General features: G+C 41.6%; 1 protein-coding gene across 2 annotated transcripts in view; it reads right to left on the bottom strand.

The window, feature by feature from the left end:
• LOC116621721 (serine/threonine-protein phosphatase 4 regulatory subunit 1-like) overlaps window positions 1-19,421 on the bottom strand; it is an 81,701-nt gene that overhangs the window by 38,607 nt on the left and 23,673 nt on the right. For both annotated transcript variants that reach the window (XM_032387676.1, XM_032387677.1), the window contains exons 3-5: window positions 15,605-15,737; window positions 2,841-2,947; window positions 1,408-1,550 (exon numbers count right to left, since the gene is read on the bottom strand). In XM_032387676.1, the coding sequence (XP_032243567.1) occupies window positions 1,408-1,550; window positions 2,841-2,947; window positions 15,605-15,737 (383 nt within the window). The remainder of the gene's footprint in view (window positions 1-1,407; window positions 1,551-2,840; window positions 2,948-15,604; window positions 15,738-19,421) is intronic.

Raw genomic sequence — 19,421 nt, 5'->3', positions numbered from 1 at the left:
ATGTAAAAGCTAAAGCAATTCCTAAAAATAAAAAATAAATGAGCGTAAGTGTGGATCAAGTTGGCAGCTTAGGCACAAAGAGAAGGGTTCATACAAGTGACTTTGAAACACAGTCTCATTAATATTAATGTTAATATGACTGTACATCTCTAGTGGGAGACAGCCCCAACACAAAAAGAACAGCAAAGAAATCTCAAACTATATTCAGCTATCCTACCATACTGTTAGTAATAAATCATACTGTTAGCAATCATACTGGTATTTTTATTTTGGACACACACACACACACACAGACACATTAATGCCATTAAGAAGCAAGATTTATACTGTGGAAAAAAAAAGTCATGAATATAAAATCAAATAAGTAAAAGCCCTATAATCCTAAATGTGATGTTGGAAATATCAATACATACTCTTGGCAAAGAATTCTGTAATGAACAGAGAAGGCTGACACAACCCAAACACAATCCAATGCTCACACTTCCTGAGTGCTTCCTGATCTGATGTGCTTCCTGAGTGTTTCCTGATCTGATGCAGCAGGAAAACACAGTGGCGGCTAAAAAGGATTCTCACTATACTGCATAAAACTCTGAATCTGACCAGGCCTCTAGACTTAACTAGCAGTTCAGAGGAAGTACTGGGAACAGAGGAACATTTCAAACCACACTATGGGGATGTGATCAGCCAGATCCCAAATGCAGGGACTCCTACAGGTTAATGACCTAGTTTCCCAGAGCAGGGGAGTAAATGGGAGGATGAATGATTATAAATTAAGAGAGATTTAAAAGGCACATCCACCAAATGCCATGTGTGGACCTCATATGGATTCTGATTTAAAGAGACTGCCCAAAAAAAACCAGATTTCTGAGAAAACTGGAAAAGTTTCAACAATGACTTGAGATTATGTGATATTAAGGATCTATTGATAATTTTTATCCATGTGATAATGGAATTGCTATTATGTTTTTTTAAAAGTGTCTATATTTCTCAGAGAGTAATACTAAAGCATTTATGGTTAAAATGACATGGTATCTGGGAAATGCTTTTATCTGGGTTGGATTATCTCAAGATAAATGAAAACAGACTGGTCAAATGTTAATGACGGTCGAAGCTGGGTGCATTCATTTGGACATGGACATTCATTTTAAGATTCTCTCTGATGCTGCGTGTTTGAAATTTTCCATAAGAAAAAGTTAAAAAAAAAAAAAAAAAAGAAAAGAAATATCTCATGATAATAAGAGTGAGTGCTGTCTATCTGCCTGCGTGACTTGAGGAACCAGGCACAAACAGGTCTTTTGTTCTTGAATTGCTTAACTCTGAGAAGCTGTTCTCGGAATTATGAATATCAGCTAAAATAAGACTAAGGGGAATGTGCTGCACAGATCTTCAGGTCACAGTTTTTCACACCTGGTTGTTTGGATCCGTGAGGTGCCGCACTACAATCGGTGTGAGATATTCAGAGAGCACCACTGGAAAATTTGATCTGTTTTCTTGTAAAAAAACAGCAATAGGAGGAATCTGTTCCATCAGCTCAGTCCGCACTGTGGGCTCTGCAGCAATAAAAAATCAGAAAAGAATTATATAAGAATAAGCCAAGCAGCTTATAGAGTATATAGTGATAGTTTCTAGCTTTTCTTACTAAAATACTTCATCAAGGAAATTAGACAAATGCAGTTTAAAAATCATTTCCCATTTAGACTATTTATGCTACAGACAGGCTTAAAAAGCTAATAAGCTATGTGGCAATATAAAAACATAAAAGGAAGAGAGAATGACAACTCTATTATAACAAGCCATATATAAATCGAGGAGGGAGCAAGAAGTCTGCATGCTGGGCCAGCGTCCAAAAGCCATTACAACTAATGGCATATATGCCAGACCTATGGGTTGTGCTTATTTAAATTCCAGCCAGAATGTATACATTATAAATAATTCTTTCATAAATGCACTCCCCCACAATCCACGCATCCCAATTATTTCTAAGGCAAAGCATTAAACAAAAGAGAGGCTCTAGCTCCAATATACCACATTAAATTTAACACAAATATATAATTGCTTCAGCACTGTAAATGGTGACTCATTTACAAAGGAAATCCATTTAAGGACTCAAAACATCCACTTGGGCCTTCTAAAAGCATTGTGTCATATTCATATGAATATTTTAAATGAATACGGGAGCTATGTGGAAGGCTTATTTTTCTATTTTCAGTTAAAATGATCAAAATCTAAAGCAAGTGTAAGATTCCCGAAACTTTCTGAAGCTGTTCACCAATCATTACAAATGGGGGGTGAGGGGGGGGGCTGCAGGACGGCCATCAGTACCGGCAGCCCCAGCACCTGCTCCTCTCACTCCTCTCTCCTGCGTGTATGGGGGAGGGGAGCATGCGAGGGACCTCTTCCTGTCTCCCGCACAGCAGTGTGCTTCCCTCCCAGGACAGCAATCATGGAGAGGTAGAAAGAGAAAGAAAAATCAAGAGTAGCCTACAAAGATCATAGGTGAGGGAAACTAATGACTGGGCTTGTTCTAATCCAAAAGGCTTCTTTTGATTTGGTATTTCTTAGCAACCAACAGGCTGGCAAAACTCACGAACTACAAAGGCCTTAACTGCCACGGCAGATAGCATTCATGGCCAGTAGTCATTCTAATTTTCTAAAACTAAGGATAATTTGATGCCAAATAAGACATCCATTCTTCATGACAAAACCCATTCATGCTTAGACACTGCTTAAAATGTATTGATTAGCACTCAGGTTTTCTTTTTAATCCACTATCATTGGCTATACACAATTTCTTGGAAATACACAAGTAAAAAATAAAAGTATACAATCCTTGTACAAACCTGCGTCTTCTGCCAATCTGACCACGATTTCCATTACCGTTAAGAAGTCCTCCTCATTGTTACTGAAGTCCCGGAGGACATCGAGCAGCCCTCTGGCAATAATCTGACTGTGGAGACAAGAAATGATCCATACAGTTACATGGGCAACACGGATGGCCGCTGTGCTAATTACGAGCATCGTGTTAAGAGCAGGTAATAAAACCAGGGAACAAAGAAAAGTCAGCGACCTCTGTCCAGAGGGAGGAGAGGCCATCGAGGAACATCCAGAGATGGTCCGTACAATGTTGGTCCCCATCCTATAGGAACCAGACCTGTATCCTCCAGCCTGGTGGTCACTGGAGGTTGAAACTGTTCACTTGGGACTAGAGAAAACCCTTTTTCTCCATTTCTGATTGATTCTTCAGGCCTAGATAAACTCGGAACAGAGGCTCCATGATAGTGGGAGGGAATTAAGTGACCAAAAAATGCAGAAGGAAAAGGTAAAAAGAGGCATCCTGGGGGCGCCTGGGTGGCTCAGTTGGTTAAGGGTCTGCCTTCAGCTCGGGTCATGATCCCGGGGTTCTGGGATCAAGTCCCGCATCGGGCTCCCTGCTCGGCAGGGAGCCTGCTTCTACCTCTCCCTCTCCTCACAACTCCTGCTCTCTCTCACTATCTCTGTCTCTCTCTCAAATAAATAAATAAAATCTTTAAAAAAAAAAAAAAAGAGGCATCCTGATGTCCACCTCAATCTCGAATGGCCTCTACCCACTAGGTGTCAGTAGAATCCCCCTGGATGCCCCCCCACCCCATGATGGGACAACTAAAAATGTCTCTAGACATTGCCACAGGTCCACTGGGAGCAAAATCAGCCCTGGTTGGGAACCATCTCATTAGAAGATTAAAGGTACAAAGGGAACGCTCTGTACTAGCTTTGCAACTTTTCTATAAATCTAAAACTATTTCAAAATAAAGTTTAAAGACAAAACAAAACCAAAAGCCAAAAAAATAAATAAAAAGTCAGGAAGAGGTACTACTACACCCACTAGAAGAACTAAAATTATGGGGCGCCTGGCAGGCTCAGTAGGTAGCGCATCCGACTCTCGATCTCGGGGTCATGAGTTCGAGCCCCACTTTGGGCATAGAGCCTAATTAAAATAAAATTTTAAAAAAGAAAAAAATTACTAAAATAATAATAATACCTATGCTGGCAAAGATATGGGACAACAGGAACCCACAGACATTGTTGGTAGGAATGCAAAATAGCACTGTAATTTAGAAAACAATTGGCAGTTTCTCAGGAAGCTAAATATATATTTATCATTCAACCCAGTAATTCCCTCTTAGGTATCTACCCAAGTGAAATGAAAACTTATGTCCACACAAAGACGTGTACCCAAATGTTCACATTAGCATGATTCACAATAGCCACGAAATGGAAAACATCTCAACATCTCAGTTGGTTAAGGGTCTGCCTTCAGCTCAACGTTCCTCAACTGGGGAACATAGACACAAGACACCAACTATCCATACAATGGAATATGACTCAGCACTAAAGAGGAACCTTAGGGGTAACAACAGGGATGAATTTCAAACGTATTTTACTAAGAAAAAGCAGCCAGAGAGAAAAGACAACATACCACATGATTCCATTTATATGAAGTTCTAGAAAAGGCAAAACCTTAGCCTCCAGAAACAAATCGATGGTTGCCTGGTCTGCAGTGAGGAGGGATCGAGGGACTGCTGGTAAAGGGATGAACAAGGAAACAAGGGAAAGGCAGTAATGCTCAAATGTGACTGTGGCTGAGGGTCGCATGACTGTTTACATTTATCCAAACTCATCTCACCGGATGCTTTAGATGGGTGGATTTTACTGTATGAAAAATATACCTCAGTAAAGCTGTTTTAAACAGACATTAATGAGGGGAAATATCAGTGCGGATCAGCAGTGGCTTACAGTGGTGGCCTGGAGGCCTCGGGGCACAAGGGGGGACAGGCACTCCTGAAAGGCTTCTTGGAACGAATGGAAAGGAGCCCCTGACTGCCTCTGCCTGCCCCTGTGAGCCCGACAACCCAGACACAAGACGCATCATTTCTGGCCATGCATCAGAATTAGCTGAAGTCGAAAACCCACCTTGATTTGCAGGAAAAGACTAGAAATGTAGAATTCAAAGAGGTAGTCTTTTGGCCCAGCACACTACAGGAAGAAATCCATCAACTCAAGCCTGTCCACGGAGAGACTTATACCACTCCTGGGATGAAAGGTCGAGATGTGGCAGCCAGGAGGTTTAGGAAAGACGAAAACAGACACTATAAAGTCCCTGATTACATTTCACTGGACCACATTCAGGTCGGCCTCCCCTGGGAAATCAAGCAACTAAGATCCCCAATCTGCTTCTAGGGCCATAGAATGGATAGAGAGATCTGCATCCAGCCTCAAGTGGTCACAAGGGACCTGCCCTCTTAAGGAAAGTGAGGAGAGTGGTAAGAGAGGGCCCCTGAAACAGGGAGGGACAAATCCACCGCAGTGAACACAGAATGGGAAAGAGCTAAAGACTCAAACAAATTGGTGCTTTGGCACCAACACTCTGGAAAACCTGGCTGCTTTATGGAATGACCTGGAGAGGTCATAGTGGATAAGCAGAGTCCAGAAGTATCAGCCTCAATACTTCTCAGTGTCAGCTATGCTAATGAGAAGAAAGAAGAGAGAACGACTGTGCATGATTGGGAGAAGCGTTAGAAAGGTTAAATGAGGGCGCTTGGGTGGCTCAGTCGTTAAGCGTCCGCCTTCGGCTCAGGTCATGATCCCAGGGTCCTGGGATCGAGTCCCGCATCGGGCTCCCTGCTCAGCGGGAAGCCTGCTTCTCCCTCTCCCACTCCCCCTGCTTGTGTTCCTGCTCTCGCTGTGTTTCTCTCTGTCAAATAAATAAATAAAATCTTTAAAAAAAAAAAAAAAAAAGAAAGGTTAAATGAGATCATGCACGGGAAGCTCAGAGCGTGGTCCCTGGCCCACGGTGTGTCAGCCATCAGCGGTGCAATGTGAGCAAAGACTGCAGTCAGAACGTCTACCCAAGGGGGGACCTAAGTACATGACATCTGCATAACAGCACTCTGTACAGAAGCACTTTTACTTTTTTTTTAAAGATTTTTATTTATTTTATTATTTGACACAGAGAGAGAGAGACAGCGAGAGAGGGAACACAAGCAGGGGGGAGGGGGAGAGGGAGAAGCAGGCTCTCCGCCGAGCAGGGAGCCTGATGCGGGGCTCGATCCCAGCACCCTGGGATCATGACCTGAGCCGAAGGCAGCCGCTTAACGACCGAGCCCCCCAGGCGCCCCCGGAAGCACTTTTAAAGGTACCTCTAGGTATGCACTGACTTAGAAAGATGCTCCTGAAAATTCATGTAAATGAAAAAACATGTTGAAGAATTTTATATGCAGTATGAACCTATTTCTTAACACAAATTATATTTATGTATGTGTGTGCAATACATGTACTCATATATACATACACTCATTCAGGGAAAGTCTGGAACCACATATTACCCTAGGCTGTAGTGGGGGAAGAAGGGAAATTCTCACTACTTTAACTTCTGAAATTGCTAAATGTTTCAAGTATGTGTTATTTTTGTGAATTTTTTAAAGTATAAAGAGGATGGCTCAATTTTACATGGCAATGTCTCCTGGAAATCTTACCATGGAAGCTACCCCTTGTGTCTTTGTCCCTTCTCTCCCTCACCCACTCGTGCAGTCATTATCATGAGTTTAGCCCAATTAAGTAGCCCCAGACTCAGGGCAAGAGATGAGCAAGTTCCAGAGCCTGCCCTGAAGGGCACAGTTTAGACCCAAATGTAGGCAAGAAAATTGAAGATGATGAACAGTGACAAGAGCCTTAAGAAAGAGAAGAACGTGGGGGAGCGGAGGGTGAGGATGAGCAGGAGGCAGGCAGAGGGACAAGGAGGGGGAGGACATCAGACCCAGATGCGGGAACGATCAGACAAGGGTTTTAAAGTAAGTGTGATTAATATGCTGAAGGTCTCTTGGAAGAGTCGGGCATGCTTGGGCAGTTAAGGAACACAGGAACGCTCTGTACTCTCTGCTCAGTTTTTCTTGAAATCCAAAATCGCTCTCAAAATTAAAGTTTATTAATTAAATTAAAAAAAAGAAAGTGAAATAAAGACCGTTTCAGACAAAAGCTATGAAAATTCACTGATAGCAGTCTTGTGCTATCAAGAATTGTTAAAGGAAGTCCTTGCAGCAAAAGGATGCCAGATGAAAATGAGCATTTTACAAAAAGAAATAAAAAGCATGAAAATGGTATAAATCATGGTAAATATAAAAAATATTTTTGTCATTTTAATCGTTTTAAAAGATAGTTGCATATCTTCAGGAAATAAAGTAGCAAGGTATCATGGGATGTATAACGGTGTGTGGAAGTAAAATGCAGAAAAACAACAGAACAGAGGATGGGGAAGAGGCCACAGCAGCCCACGGGGCACGTTCTCACACTGTACCTTGTACTGTATGAACAGCGGCATCGTTCACCTCATCTGACTATATGTTGTAATGAGTTAGAGAAGTATATTACAATCCCTAGAACAACACAATAACAATTTTTTAAAGGGGACATAACTAATAAGCCATAGTGAAGATACCCGGGAATCCTAAAAAAGAAAAACAAAGTCCATAGGACAAAAAAAGTGATTCTTTTATTTCAAATAATGAAATAATGAATAATATGAATAACAATGAAATAAAAATAGCAAGAGTTGAGTCAATAGAAAACAAATAGCAAGATGGTAGATGTAAACCGAACCATATCAACAGTCACTTCAAACGTACATGATGTAAACATTAAAATGAAAAGGCAGAGATTGTGCAACTGGGTAAAAAAGCAAGACCCAACTACATGCCTTCTATAATAACCACACTTTAAATATAAGACATGGGCAGGTTAAAAATAAAAGTATACACAGAAATATATCATACAGTCAGTAATCAAAAGAAAGCTGAGTGTAGGGGCACCTGGGTGGCTCAGTCGTTAAGTGCCTGCCTTCGGCTCAGGTCATGATCCCAGGGTCCTGGGATCGAGCCCCACATCGGGCTCCCTGCTCAGCCGGGAGCCTGCTTCTCCCTCTGCCACTCCCCCTGCTTGTGTTCCCTCTCTAGCTGTCTCTCTGTCAAATAAATAAATAAAAATCTTTAAAAAAAAAAGAAAAGAAAAGAAAGCTGAGTGTATATATTAAATTCAGACAGCAAGCTTCAGAGAAAGGGACAGCACTAGGGACAAAGAGGGACACTATACAGAGACAGACAGATCAACTCATTCAAGAAAACAGAACAATACTAAACGTGTATGCACCCAAGATCAGAGCTTCAAGATATACAAAATAAACTGTTAGAATTGAAAAACAGAAAAATCCAAAATTATAGTTGCAGATTCTAACATTCCTCTCTCAGTAACTGACAGAGCAAGCAGACAGAAAATAAGTAAGAAAACAGAAGACCTGAACAATATCCTCAGCCAACTTGTTCTAACTGACATTTATAAGATACTCTACCCAAAAACACTGGGATGCACATTCCCTTCAAGTGTACCTGGAACATTCACCACCATAAAACAATTCCAAAAAATTAAAAAGAGAAATAATACAAAGTATGTTCTCTGACCACAGAAGACTTAAACTCAGAATAAAATAACAGAAAGATACCTGGAAAACCCTCCAATATTTGGAAATTAAACAACATACTTCTAAATAACTCATTGATCAAAGGAGAAATCATTACAGACATTGAAAATACTTTACACTGAAAGGTAATAAAAATATTAATACCAGAACATGAGGATGCACCTAATATAACACTGAGGTACTTCCAGTACTTAACAGCAATCTTACAATTTAAAATGCAGATGTTATTTTAAAAAGGCCAAAAAAATAGTTAAACATACCTCACAAGAAGAAAAAGAACAGCAACTAATTTCCCCCCAAAAAAGAAAATAATAGAAATTAAGAGCAGAAATTACTGAACTAGAAAATAAACACACAATAGAGAATATCAAAGCCAAAACTTGATTCTTCAACAGAACTAATATACTTGATAATCCTCTGGTAAGAATTATCCAAGGGGAAACAAAAGAAAAGGCACCAATAACCAATAACAGAATGGAAAATGGGGCCATACTACAGATTTCACAGACAATAAAAAGAAAATTGCCATTTTCCAACACATAATGAGATAACAGATCTAAGCAATGATGATTTGTGACCACTAAAGTCATGAGAAGAAAGGCTGGTGGGGACTTTTATAATGAAAGAATCCAACACCTGCGCCCACTGCTCAATATGAACATCTCCAAAAGTGGGACACCCAGACATTGTTTCCTGATGTTTTGTAATGAGAAGTATACAAAACAACACATGAAGTATTGTTTAAAAAAAAAAAAAACTGAAGCAGAATCTAATCAAGTCTCCAAGTGTAATTTTCGGTTTACAGAAAATACAAAGAACAAAGGATTATGTTAAATTACGCCATGAGAATAATGACCACCAAATCTAGAATGTGGAAAATTCTACAAGACTAATGACCCCTTCAAACAGATAGATGATGTAGAGAGAAGATGAGAGGGATAATCAATTAGAGATTAAAAGAGATTTAAGATCAAAAGGAAAAAAACTATAAACAAAAAAAGACTTAAGAGACACATCTACCTATGAAATGTGTGGACCTTATTTGGATCATGATTCAAACAAATCAACCATAAAAAGGCATTTTTAAGACAGTCAGGGAAAATTTAACATAGACTGGTAGACTGGAAGGCATTATTATTAATTGGGTTGAGTGTGATAATGATATTGCAGTTAGATTTAAATCTTTAACTAGATAAAATATGATGTTTTGGATTTCCTTTCAAATACACCATCAAAAAGGCACAAAACTTCTACAGAGAAAATGACCAAATTTTACTGAGACATTAAAGAAAACCTACATAATTAGAGAGATATACCATGTTTATGGATTGGAAGTCTAAATATTGTAAAGAGGGCAATATTCTCTAAAACAACCTATTCATTCAATGCAAACCCAAGCAAAATCCTAATAGGTGGGGGTGCCTGGGTAGCTCAGTTCGTTAAGCATCTGCCTTCAGCTCAGGTCATGATCCCAAGTCCTGGGATGGAGCCCTGCATCAGGCTCGCAGGGAGCCTGCTTCTCTCTCTCCTGCTCCCCCTGCTTGTTTGCTCTCTCTCTCTAGTGCTCTCTCTCAAATAAATAAATAAAATCCTTTAAAAAAAAAAAAAGACTTTTAAAAAATACTAATAGGTGTTTTATCTTGTTTTATTAGAATCTGATGAGCAGATTTTGAAATTTATATGAAAATGCAAAGGACCAAGAATAATAAATCATGTCAAAGAAGAACAACAAAGGGCAAATCTTGCTCACTCAAGTATCAAGACTACTACAAATCTATAGTAATCAAGACAGTGTGGTCTTGGCTGAGGGGGAGACAGACTACTGGAAGAAGAGATAGTCCAGACAAAGACTATTATAGGCTGGATTAGAACAGAGGTGGCACCCTAGAGCAATGGGGAAAAGACATAGTTTTGATAAGTGGTATTGTGACAATTGAGAAAATGAAGCTGGACCCCTTTCATACAATGAACAAAAATTACTTTCAGATGGATTGTAGACCTAAATGTGAAAGAAAAAAAGATAAAGCTTTTAAAGCCATATAAAACAGTATATTTATGATCTTGGGGTAGAGGAAGACATTTTAAAGAAGCTCCAAAATGCACTAAGGATAAAGGAAAATGTTGATAAATTTACACCAAAATGAACAGCTTCTGGTCACCAAAAGAACACTATAAAGAGAGCTGAAACACAAGCCACAGGATGAGGGAAGATGTTTGCCATAAAGAATTGACCAAGGTTTGAAATCAAGAATATACAAAGAGTTCCCACAAGTCAACAATAAAAAGACAATCCATCTTCCTCCTACCTACCAAAGAAAAATTTAAGTGGGCACTTCACAAAAAAGAAATACAGATGCCCAACAAACATATGAGAAGGTGTTCAAACTCATAAAGTAAGATGTAAATTAAAACCACAAACCGATACCGTTATATACACTAGCACAGTACCAGATTGGCTAGTATCTTCAAATCTGACAATACCAATTGTCAGATAAAATGTAGGGCAAAGGTGGGAGTGCACACTGATGCAATCACTTTGGAAACTGGCACTATCTCCTAAAGTAGAAGACAAGCGTGTATCTTCACACAGGAACTCTCACCTGGTTATATGCCCTGCAGAGATGTGTACTGATGTGCACCCAGATACGTATACTAGATTGTTCATAGCAAAATTTTTCATAAGACTGAGAAAACTTGAGCTACTCCAACAACAGATAAAATGTCAGGATACTCAGGGGCACCTGGGTGGCTCAGTCGTTAAGCGTCTGCCTTCGGCTCAGGTCGTGATCCCAGGGTCCTGGGATCGAGCCCCGCATCGGGCTCCCTGCTCTGCGGGAAGCCTGCTTCTCCCTCTCCCACTCCCCCTGCTTGTGTTCCCTCTCTCGCTGTGTCTCTCTCTTCAAATAAATAAATAATATCTTAAAAAAAAAAAAAAAATGTCAGTATACTCAAACAACAGAACACTGTTACAAAATGAACAAACTCAAAACTACATGCAAAACCACAAAGTAACATATCCTATATGATTTCCTGTATTTCAAGTTCAGAAACAACAAAACAAACTTATTCTCTTTGGAAGTAGACACTTAGGTGCTAAGGCCAGAAACAAGATTAAGGATGTGATGAACATAACCATCCGAAGACAGTCACCGCATGGCAGGGAGGGAGTGGTGGTCAGGAGGGCGGGGAGGGCACACGTCCAGGATGACCTCAGTAATGGCCACGTGGGCATGTGCTTCATAAAAACTCCTTACGCAAAAAATTAATTAATTAATTAATTAATTAATTAAAAAGAACTCCTTATGCTTTACATCCAATTATCTGTATGCGGTATATTTTACAATAAAAGAAGTTTTAAAGAAAGTTGAAAAAAAGAGAGATTAAAGGAGAAAAGGCATCTAATATAGAGATGTAAAAGAAGCGTTATATAAAATTCAGACCTCACTGAGGAATTTTAAAAACTCTTAGTGAGTTTATTCTATATAATAAATCACCTGAACTCTTCAAAACTGTCAATAGTATCATGACAGGCAAAGAAAGGCTAAGTAACTTTAGAAATTAAATGAGCCTAAAGAAACATGACGATCAAATGCAGTCCATGATGCTGGGTTGGATTCTGGACCTAAAAACCAACCAAACAGATAAAAACCCGAAGGACTCTCTGAGGATCACTGCACAATTTGATTAAAACCTAGATATTAGAGCGTACCTGGATGTTTCAGTTGGTTAAGCGTCTGACTCTTGGTTTCAGCTCAGGTCATGATCTCAGGGTCCTGGGATCGAGCCCTGCGTCGGTATCCAAGCTCAGTGCAGGGTCTACTTGGGATTCTCTCCCTCTCCCTCTGCCCCTTCCCCTGCTCACATGCTCTCTTGCTCTTTCTCTCAAATGGAATAAATAAATACAATCTTTTTTAAAAATCTAGATATTAGATAACAGTATTCTATCAAAGTTAAATTTCCTGACTCTGATCACTATACTGTGATTCTATAAGTGAACAGCAAATGTCCTTGTTAGACAAATGCACACAGCAGTCAGCATGGAGAAAGCAGCGTGATGGCTACACTTACTCTCAAGTGGCTCAGAAAAAAATGCGGAAATAGAATGTTAACTCGAACATTGCAAATTGTTGACAATTTGATGAATCTGAGTAAAAAATAGGAATTCTTTCTACTATTCTTTTTTTTTTTTAAGATTTTATTGATTTATTTGACAGAGAGAGACACAGCGAGAGGTAACACAAGCAGGGGGACTGGGAGAGGGAGAAGCAGGCTTCCCGCGGAGCGGGGAGCCCGATGCGGGGCTCGATCCCTGGGCTCGATCCCAGGACCCTGGGATTATGACCTGAGCCGAAGGCAGACGCTTAACGACTGAGCCACCCAGGTGCCCCTCTTTCTACTATTCTTGAAACTTCTTTAAGTGCGAAGTTATTTTTAAAAGTTTAAAAACAGGGGCCCCTGGCTGGCTCAGTTGGTAGAGCATGAGACTTTGGATCTTGGGGTTGTGAGTTTGGGCCCCACATTGGGCATAGAGATTCCTTAAAAAATTTTTTTTTACTTTTTTTAAATTAAGGGGCACCTGGGTGGCTCAGCTGGTTAAGCATCTGACTTCAGCTAAGGTCATGATCTCAGGATCCTGGGATCGAGCCACATCTGGCTGCTTGTCCCTCTGCCCTTCCCCCTACTTGTGCACTCTCTCTCTCTCTCTCAAACGAATAAATGAAATCTTTTAAAAAATTAAAAACTTTTTATGGGGCGCCTGGGTGGCTCAGTCGTTAAGCATCTGCCTTTGGCTCAGGTCACGATCCCAGAGTCCTGGGATCAAGCCCCGCATCAGGCTCCCTGCTCCACGGGAAGCCTGCTTCTTCCTCTCCCACTCCCCCTGCTTGTGTTCCCTCTCTTGCTGTGTCTCTCTGTCAAATAAATAAAATCTTTAAAAAAATAAAAAATTAAAATTAAAAATTAAAAACTTTTTTAATTAAAAAAGCATAAAAATAATCTCTTAACAAATTAGAAATATAAATTATCCTAAGCTGATAAGATGTAGCTACTAAAAATATAAAACAAGATAGGAAAAGAAAAAATCAAACTACCGAATTTCACACACGACATCATGCAGTATGCAGAAAACCCAAAGAACCCCCGGGGAAGTTATTAAAATTAATAAGTGAACTTGGCATAATCAATGGAGACAAAATCAAAATAAGAAAATCAATTCCATTTTCATATTATCAGCAGCAATTAGAATTTAAATTTTAAGAAATGATACCATTTACATTCATGTGGAAGATCAAATACCTAGAGCGAAATCGAAAAAGGTACAGAAGATCTCTACAACATAAAACACACACACACAGACACAAAGCAATTGAAGAAAATCTTTAAAAAAATGGAAGGACTAGAAAACTAAATATTGTAAAGGTGCAAATACTTTACAAATTGATTTACAGATGCAATGCAATTCCAATGAAAATCCCAGCGGCTTTTTTTTTTCTAGAAATTGATGAACTGGTGCTAAAATGCATTTGGAAATGCAGAGTCAAGAAGAGCCAAGACAATCTTGAAGAAGAACAAAGTGGGAGGACTTACTCTACCCAATACCAAGATTTTGATGATAAAATTGCAGTAATGAAGACAGAGTGGTCCGGGCACAACGAGAGATGACAGACCAAGAAAGCAGACCAGGATGTTCAGATATGCACACCTGATTTAAGACAAAGGTGGCAAAGCAGAGCATAGATAAAAGGTAGTATTTTCAATAAATGGCACCAGGTCAAGTGCATACCACATGGAAAGAAATGAAACTTGACTCCTACCCCACATCATACACAAAGAAAGTAATTCCAGGTGGACTGTAGATCCACATGGGAAAGGTGAAACAATAAAACATCAAGAAGACAATATAAGGAAATATCTTTTTTTTTAAGTAGGCTCCATGCCCAGCAAGGAGCCCAATGTGGGGTTTGAACTCAGGACCCTGAGATCAAGACCTGAGCTGAGATCAAGAGTCAGACACTTGACCAACTTAGCCCCCCAGGTGCCATAAGGAAAATATCTTCATGGCCTTAGGGGAAGAGAACGTTCCTTATACATGAAAAGAAAGCACTGAGCATAAAAGAAAAAGTTGAGAAACCGTGAACTACATTTAAATTAAGAACTGCTCATCAAAAGACATCATTCAGAGTATCATCATTTCCCTATCTGTAAAATTGGGATAATAATTGAACTCACTCAGCAGCAATTGCTGTGAGCCTTCTACAATTTAATAGATATAGATATTAAATAGATATTTAATAGAGACTCAGCGAGTATCATCCAGTCTTCACAGAACAGTGTACTTAAGGAAAGATGCGAGGGAAGGCTGCAGGTGGGGGAGCCCAGAGGACTGCTCAGAACAAGAAACATGCCAGGGCTCGTGCGTGGAAGGAAAGGGAGTGTGTCACAGGCAAGAAGGAAGAAGCAGAAGACAGAAGGCATATCTGATAGAGGAAGGGAGACCAGAAGAGAGATACCTTCCCCTCTGAGACAGGAGGGAAGAATGCCCTCAGATTCAGGTTGGGGCGGGCTGTCAATGGAAAGAAATGTCCGAGTTTCTGCTTTCTTCATGCAGTAAGGGTCAAGGTCATCCGTTGAAGAGGCACGGTCTGAGGCTGGAGTATAATCCTGCCAGCACCATGAGGAGTGACAACACAACACAGCAGGACAAGTGCACCGAAGTCCCCGGAGCTCAGGGCAGTCGAGAAACAAAACGAGCAAGCAGTGCTCCAACTGAGGCTTGTCAATTATGCGATGCATTTTCCTTTTCTGAGGACGGCACGTGTGAAAGAAACCTAGTTAGCAATCCTAATTATTTAAACCCCATTAACTTTCATCAGCATTTTATTCCTGGCTCACCAGGTGATCAGTAAAACAGTAACAAGAGTAATGGGAAAACCTAATCCAAGGGTGCCATTCAGACAGAATCCCAGCCACCTGGAACAGCCTGCATTCCACCTCCTCTATGAGAGTCCTCAAAGCTGTCACAGAGAAGTGGTGACCACTGTCGGGCTTAAACCAGACCCAGCGGAGGGCTGTAAGCGTGGGAAGGGCTGGGGAGCTCACCGGTTGAAGATGTTCTCACTGAAAGCATACTTTTCCAGGCGAGCGAGGGGAGGCAGATTATCCTGGCCTGGGATGTCCAGAAAGGCCGTTACCCTCATGCTGTCACGATCTGGGCCGTAGTCTTCAAATCCATCTGAAGGGGAAGAGGGGACAAAACCACATCCATCAGGTCACACTTGAGCAAAGGCGTGCCCTTGCAGCACACTTTTCCACCCTCATGGCCCTTTCCAGTGGGAGCCTCTGGGTCTCCAAACTTGGCAACTCATCTAAAATGAAGTGGGTAGATTTAGAATCCAAGAGAAGGGTGACAAGACCAGATCATAAAGAAAAGCTAAGTGTCCTTCTGTCAGTGCCATCAATCTGACGCGAGTCACCTCTAATCAACATGGATGGAATCTCTCCTCTGCTGGGGAAGTCAGAAGCAAGTGAACAAAGCGGCCAGCGGACCCCTATGAGAAACATCCATGGAGGGCTATGCAAGCAGGTGTAAAATGGTCAAAAGAAAAACAGAGGAGTTAGATCTCATAAGCAAGAATATGCTAGAAAGTCGGCCCCATATTTTGTCTTGTCCTAAACATGCTTGTCATACAGCTTCATGCACCACGTGATATTGATTCCCATCAAACCATATGACAACACCCAACCAGACTCCTCCAACATGGATGTCCAACAGGTTCCTCCAACCCCTCATTCTGGCCAAAAATGAGCCTGTGGTCATACTGACTCTTCCCCCTGAAGCCTGCTCTTCCGCACACCCCCAACTGAGGGCAGGCAGACCTTCCCTCCAATGTAGTGGAGTGGCGTGGCTGAGCTCCTGGGCACTGGAGCCAAACATCCCTGGAATAAGATGAATCCCCCAACCACAACTTACTAGCTGTGTGACCACAGTAAGTGATTTAACCTGTCTACACTTCCATGTTCTTTTATCAGGGATGATAAAAAATGCTCCATCAGGATGTTGAAACAAGGGAGTCTGGGCATGTCAAGACCTGCAGGATCTAGCCCCTCATAATCTGGCCAACCTTGACCATGGCCACCACCCTTTACCCACCCACGCTTCAGAGGCATAAATGTTTCCCTACTATCATTTGCACTGAAATAACTGGGCAAGAAACACTATTCATGCAAAAAAGCAGAGGATTCCTACCTGGCAGAGAGAAAAAGCAGTTAATTCAGGCAGTAACTGATAAGAGTTGAAAATAAGTAATGACACGTTTGTGCCTAGGTATTTACTTTGAAACACTAACCATATTTTTTCTCCACAAATTCTTCTACGCTAGTAATTAGACCTTATTAAAAATTTACACTGTATAACAGTTACCCAGAGAATTTTAATAAAGAAGTATACATTTGTAGAAAATATATGTGTGAGCAATCAAATACATAATCTCTTGCAGGATCCTTGCCAGGGAGGAATGGGTCCCCACTGAGTCACAGCCAAGTCCCACCAACCACAATCACTTTGTATGAGCTATTTTCAGTGCATTTCAGGACCCAGGAGGAACACGCAGCCTCCATCCCACAGATATTTACAAAGCAGTGTGGCCCTAGCTTGCAGTGGACTTTAAAATATTAAGTTTAAAGCAGAGTTTGCAGGGTGCCTGGGTGGCTCAAGTTGGGTAAGTATCTACCTTCAGTTCAGGTCATGATCTCAGTGTCCTGGGATCGAGCCCCACGCTGGGCTCCCCGCTCAGCAGGGAGTCTGCTTGTCCCTCTCCCTCTCCTTCTGCCCCTCCACCCCACTCATGCTTGCTCTGTCTCTCCTCTCTCTCAAATAAATAAATAAAATCTTTAAAAAAAATAAAGCAGAGTTTGCTAAACTTTGGGGATCACAGATAGTTTTGGAACCTGATGATGGCCACGGATATGCATACTCAAAACTTGTCATGAAAAATCTGGGGTTTCAGGGCATCTGGGTGGCTCAGTCAGTTAAGCATCCAATTCTTGACTTTGGCTCAGGTCATGATCTCAGGGTGGTGAGATCAAGCCCTGCGTTGGGCTGTGTGCTGGGAGTGGAGCCTGCCTAAGACTCTCCCTTTCCCTCTGCCCCTCCACCCCCTCTTAAAATAAAAGAAAAAAGAATCAGGGGTTTCAAAAGATCCTCTGAGGTCCACCTGTGTACTTCGTGGGTTAAGAACTGCTGTTTAGAAGTAACAAAAAATACGCAGGCACTCTTCAAAAAACCTGTCAGAGAACTAAAGAACTTTCCAATTAGTTCCACGAAAGAGTAACTGTTATTAGAGAATATTAATGATTCTACTATGCTAACTACATAACATTATACTAACTACATTCATGGAAATAAAAGCCATAAACCACATAATACTGGATAATAACTAATGTTCATTGGTTACTCCCAGGAACTGTGCTCAAAGCTTTGTTTATAGCAGTGGTTCATTAAATTCTGACAACAACCACATTATCCCTGTGTTTCTGGGAAGAAAGCTGAAGCTGAGAGAAGCCAAGAAAGCTGCCAAAAGCCACATGGCTAGAGAGGAGCAGGTCAGAATCTGAACTCACACAGCTGGACTCTAAACATTGCACTATGCTGTACGGCCAGAGGAAACCTACCTTTTAATTTTCAAAGAAATCCCTCCCACCTCCCCATCTGAGCTTCAGGCATGGTGACCTTCCTTTAGTTCTTCAAATGCACCAAAATCCTTCATCTCGATGATTTTCTACATGCCCTTCCCACTGTCTGGGACACTCTCACGTCTTTCCCCCCGCCCCACCCCTACCCCAGCTTAGGTACCCCTCCCCGAATCCACAGGAGAAGGCCACTCTCCGGTTACAGCCTCTCCCAGAGCTGAGGGCTCTTCTGTCCTAACACTCCCCACAAAAGCAGTGGCACCGGGTTTTGTGACTGTTTCATGCTTGTCTCCCAGTGGCTCTGTGAGCTCCGTGAAGGCGCTGTAACCCCAGGGCCCAGTGTAGTACCTGACAAGTAGTAGGTGCTCCATAAGAAGCAGCAAAATGAGGAATGACACTACCAAAAGAAACTTGAATGAAAACAAATATCAACGCAAATGACTGCTCTGACACAGAATCATAAAGAAGGAACCTTAGAACATGCCTTGATAAATTCCCTCATTTTGTGGACCATTAAATAGATGCGCCCCCAAAGCCAGCAGCAGAACCAGGATTCTTAGCACCCAAATGCTCGGCATTCCAGTCCAGTATTCTTTCAAGATGTGCAGAAAAGTCTACTAAGATGAAGGCTGAAGGAATCGAAGAACACCAAAGCCAAAGGGAAGGGTTATGGTCTCAGAGGCAACTGAAGGAAGGTGAAAGGCTTCTGTTTCCAGCCGAGACGGTAACAGACTCTCACATTTTACACGTCTAGAAGACCAGGAAACCATCCAGGAAACAACAGTTTTCAGGCACTAGACAACAGGCAGCACTGACGAGGGCCCTCAGAGAAGGGACACAAACAAGGAGCCCTGAGACGGCCACCTCTGACTGCCCAGAGATCTTCCAGAGTTCCAGAGAAGGAAGCGTAAGGGGGCCAAAGAGGTCGGAGTTTGCAAAGGAGGGAGTGGCAGAGGCCAGCAGAGTGGCCCCCAGAAGCTTCCACCGAGGACTGATCCACACACACATGAGAGAATACTACCAGGACTGGGGAGGAACCACAAGAGAGGAGCCGGCAGGTCCTTCCCGGCACTCACGTGCATGGAGCAGCCGTCCCTTCCCACCCTGTGACACATGGCATGGCTGTAGCAGTGGCTAAATTATCTAGACTAGAGCCTGCTCTAGACCCGCCTGATGGAGCTTACATCAAGCCTCACCAGAATCCAGCCCAATCCAAAAAAGTTAACTA

This window comes from Phoca vitulina, unplaced genomic scaffold (genome assembly GCF_004348235.1).
Source record: "Phoca vitulina isolate PV1807 unplaced genomic scaffold, GSC_HSeal_1.0 scaffold50, whole genome shotgun sequence".
Lineage (NCBI taxonomy): Eukaryota > Metazoa > Chordata > Mammalia > Carnivora > Phocidae > Phoca > Phoca vitulina.
The sequence above is the reverse complement of the archived record's forward strand: the minus strand, read 5'-3'. Positions and strand labels throughout refer to the sequence as shown.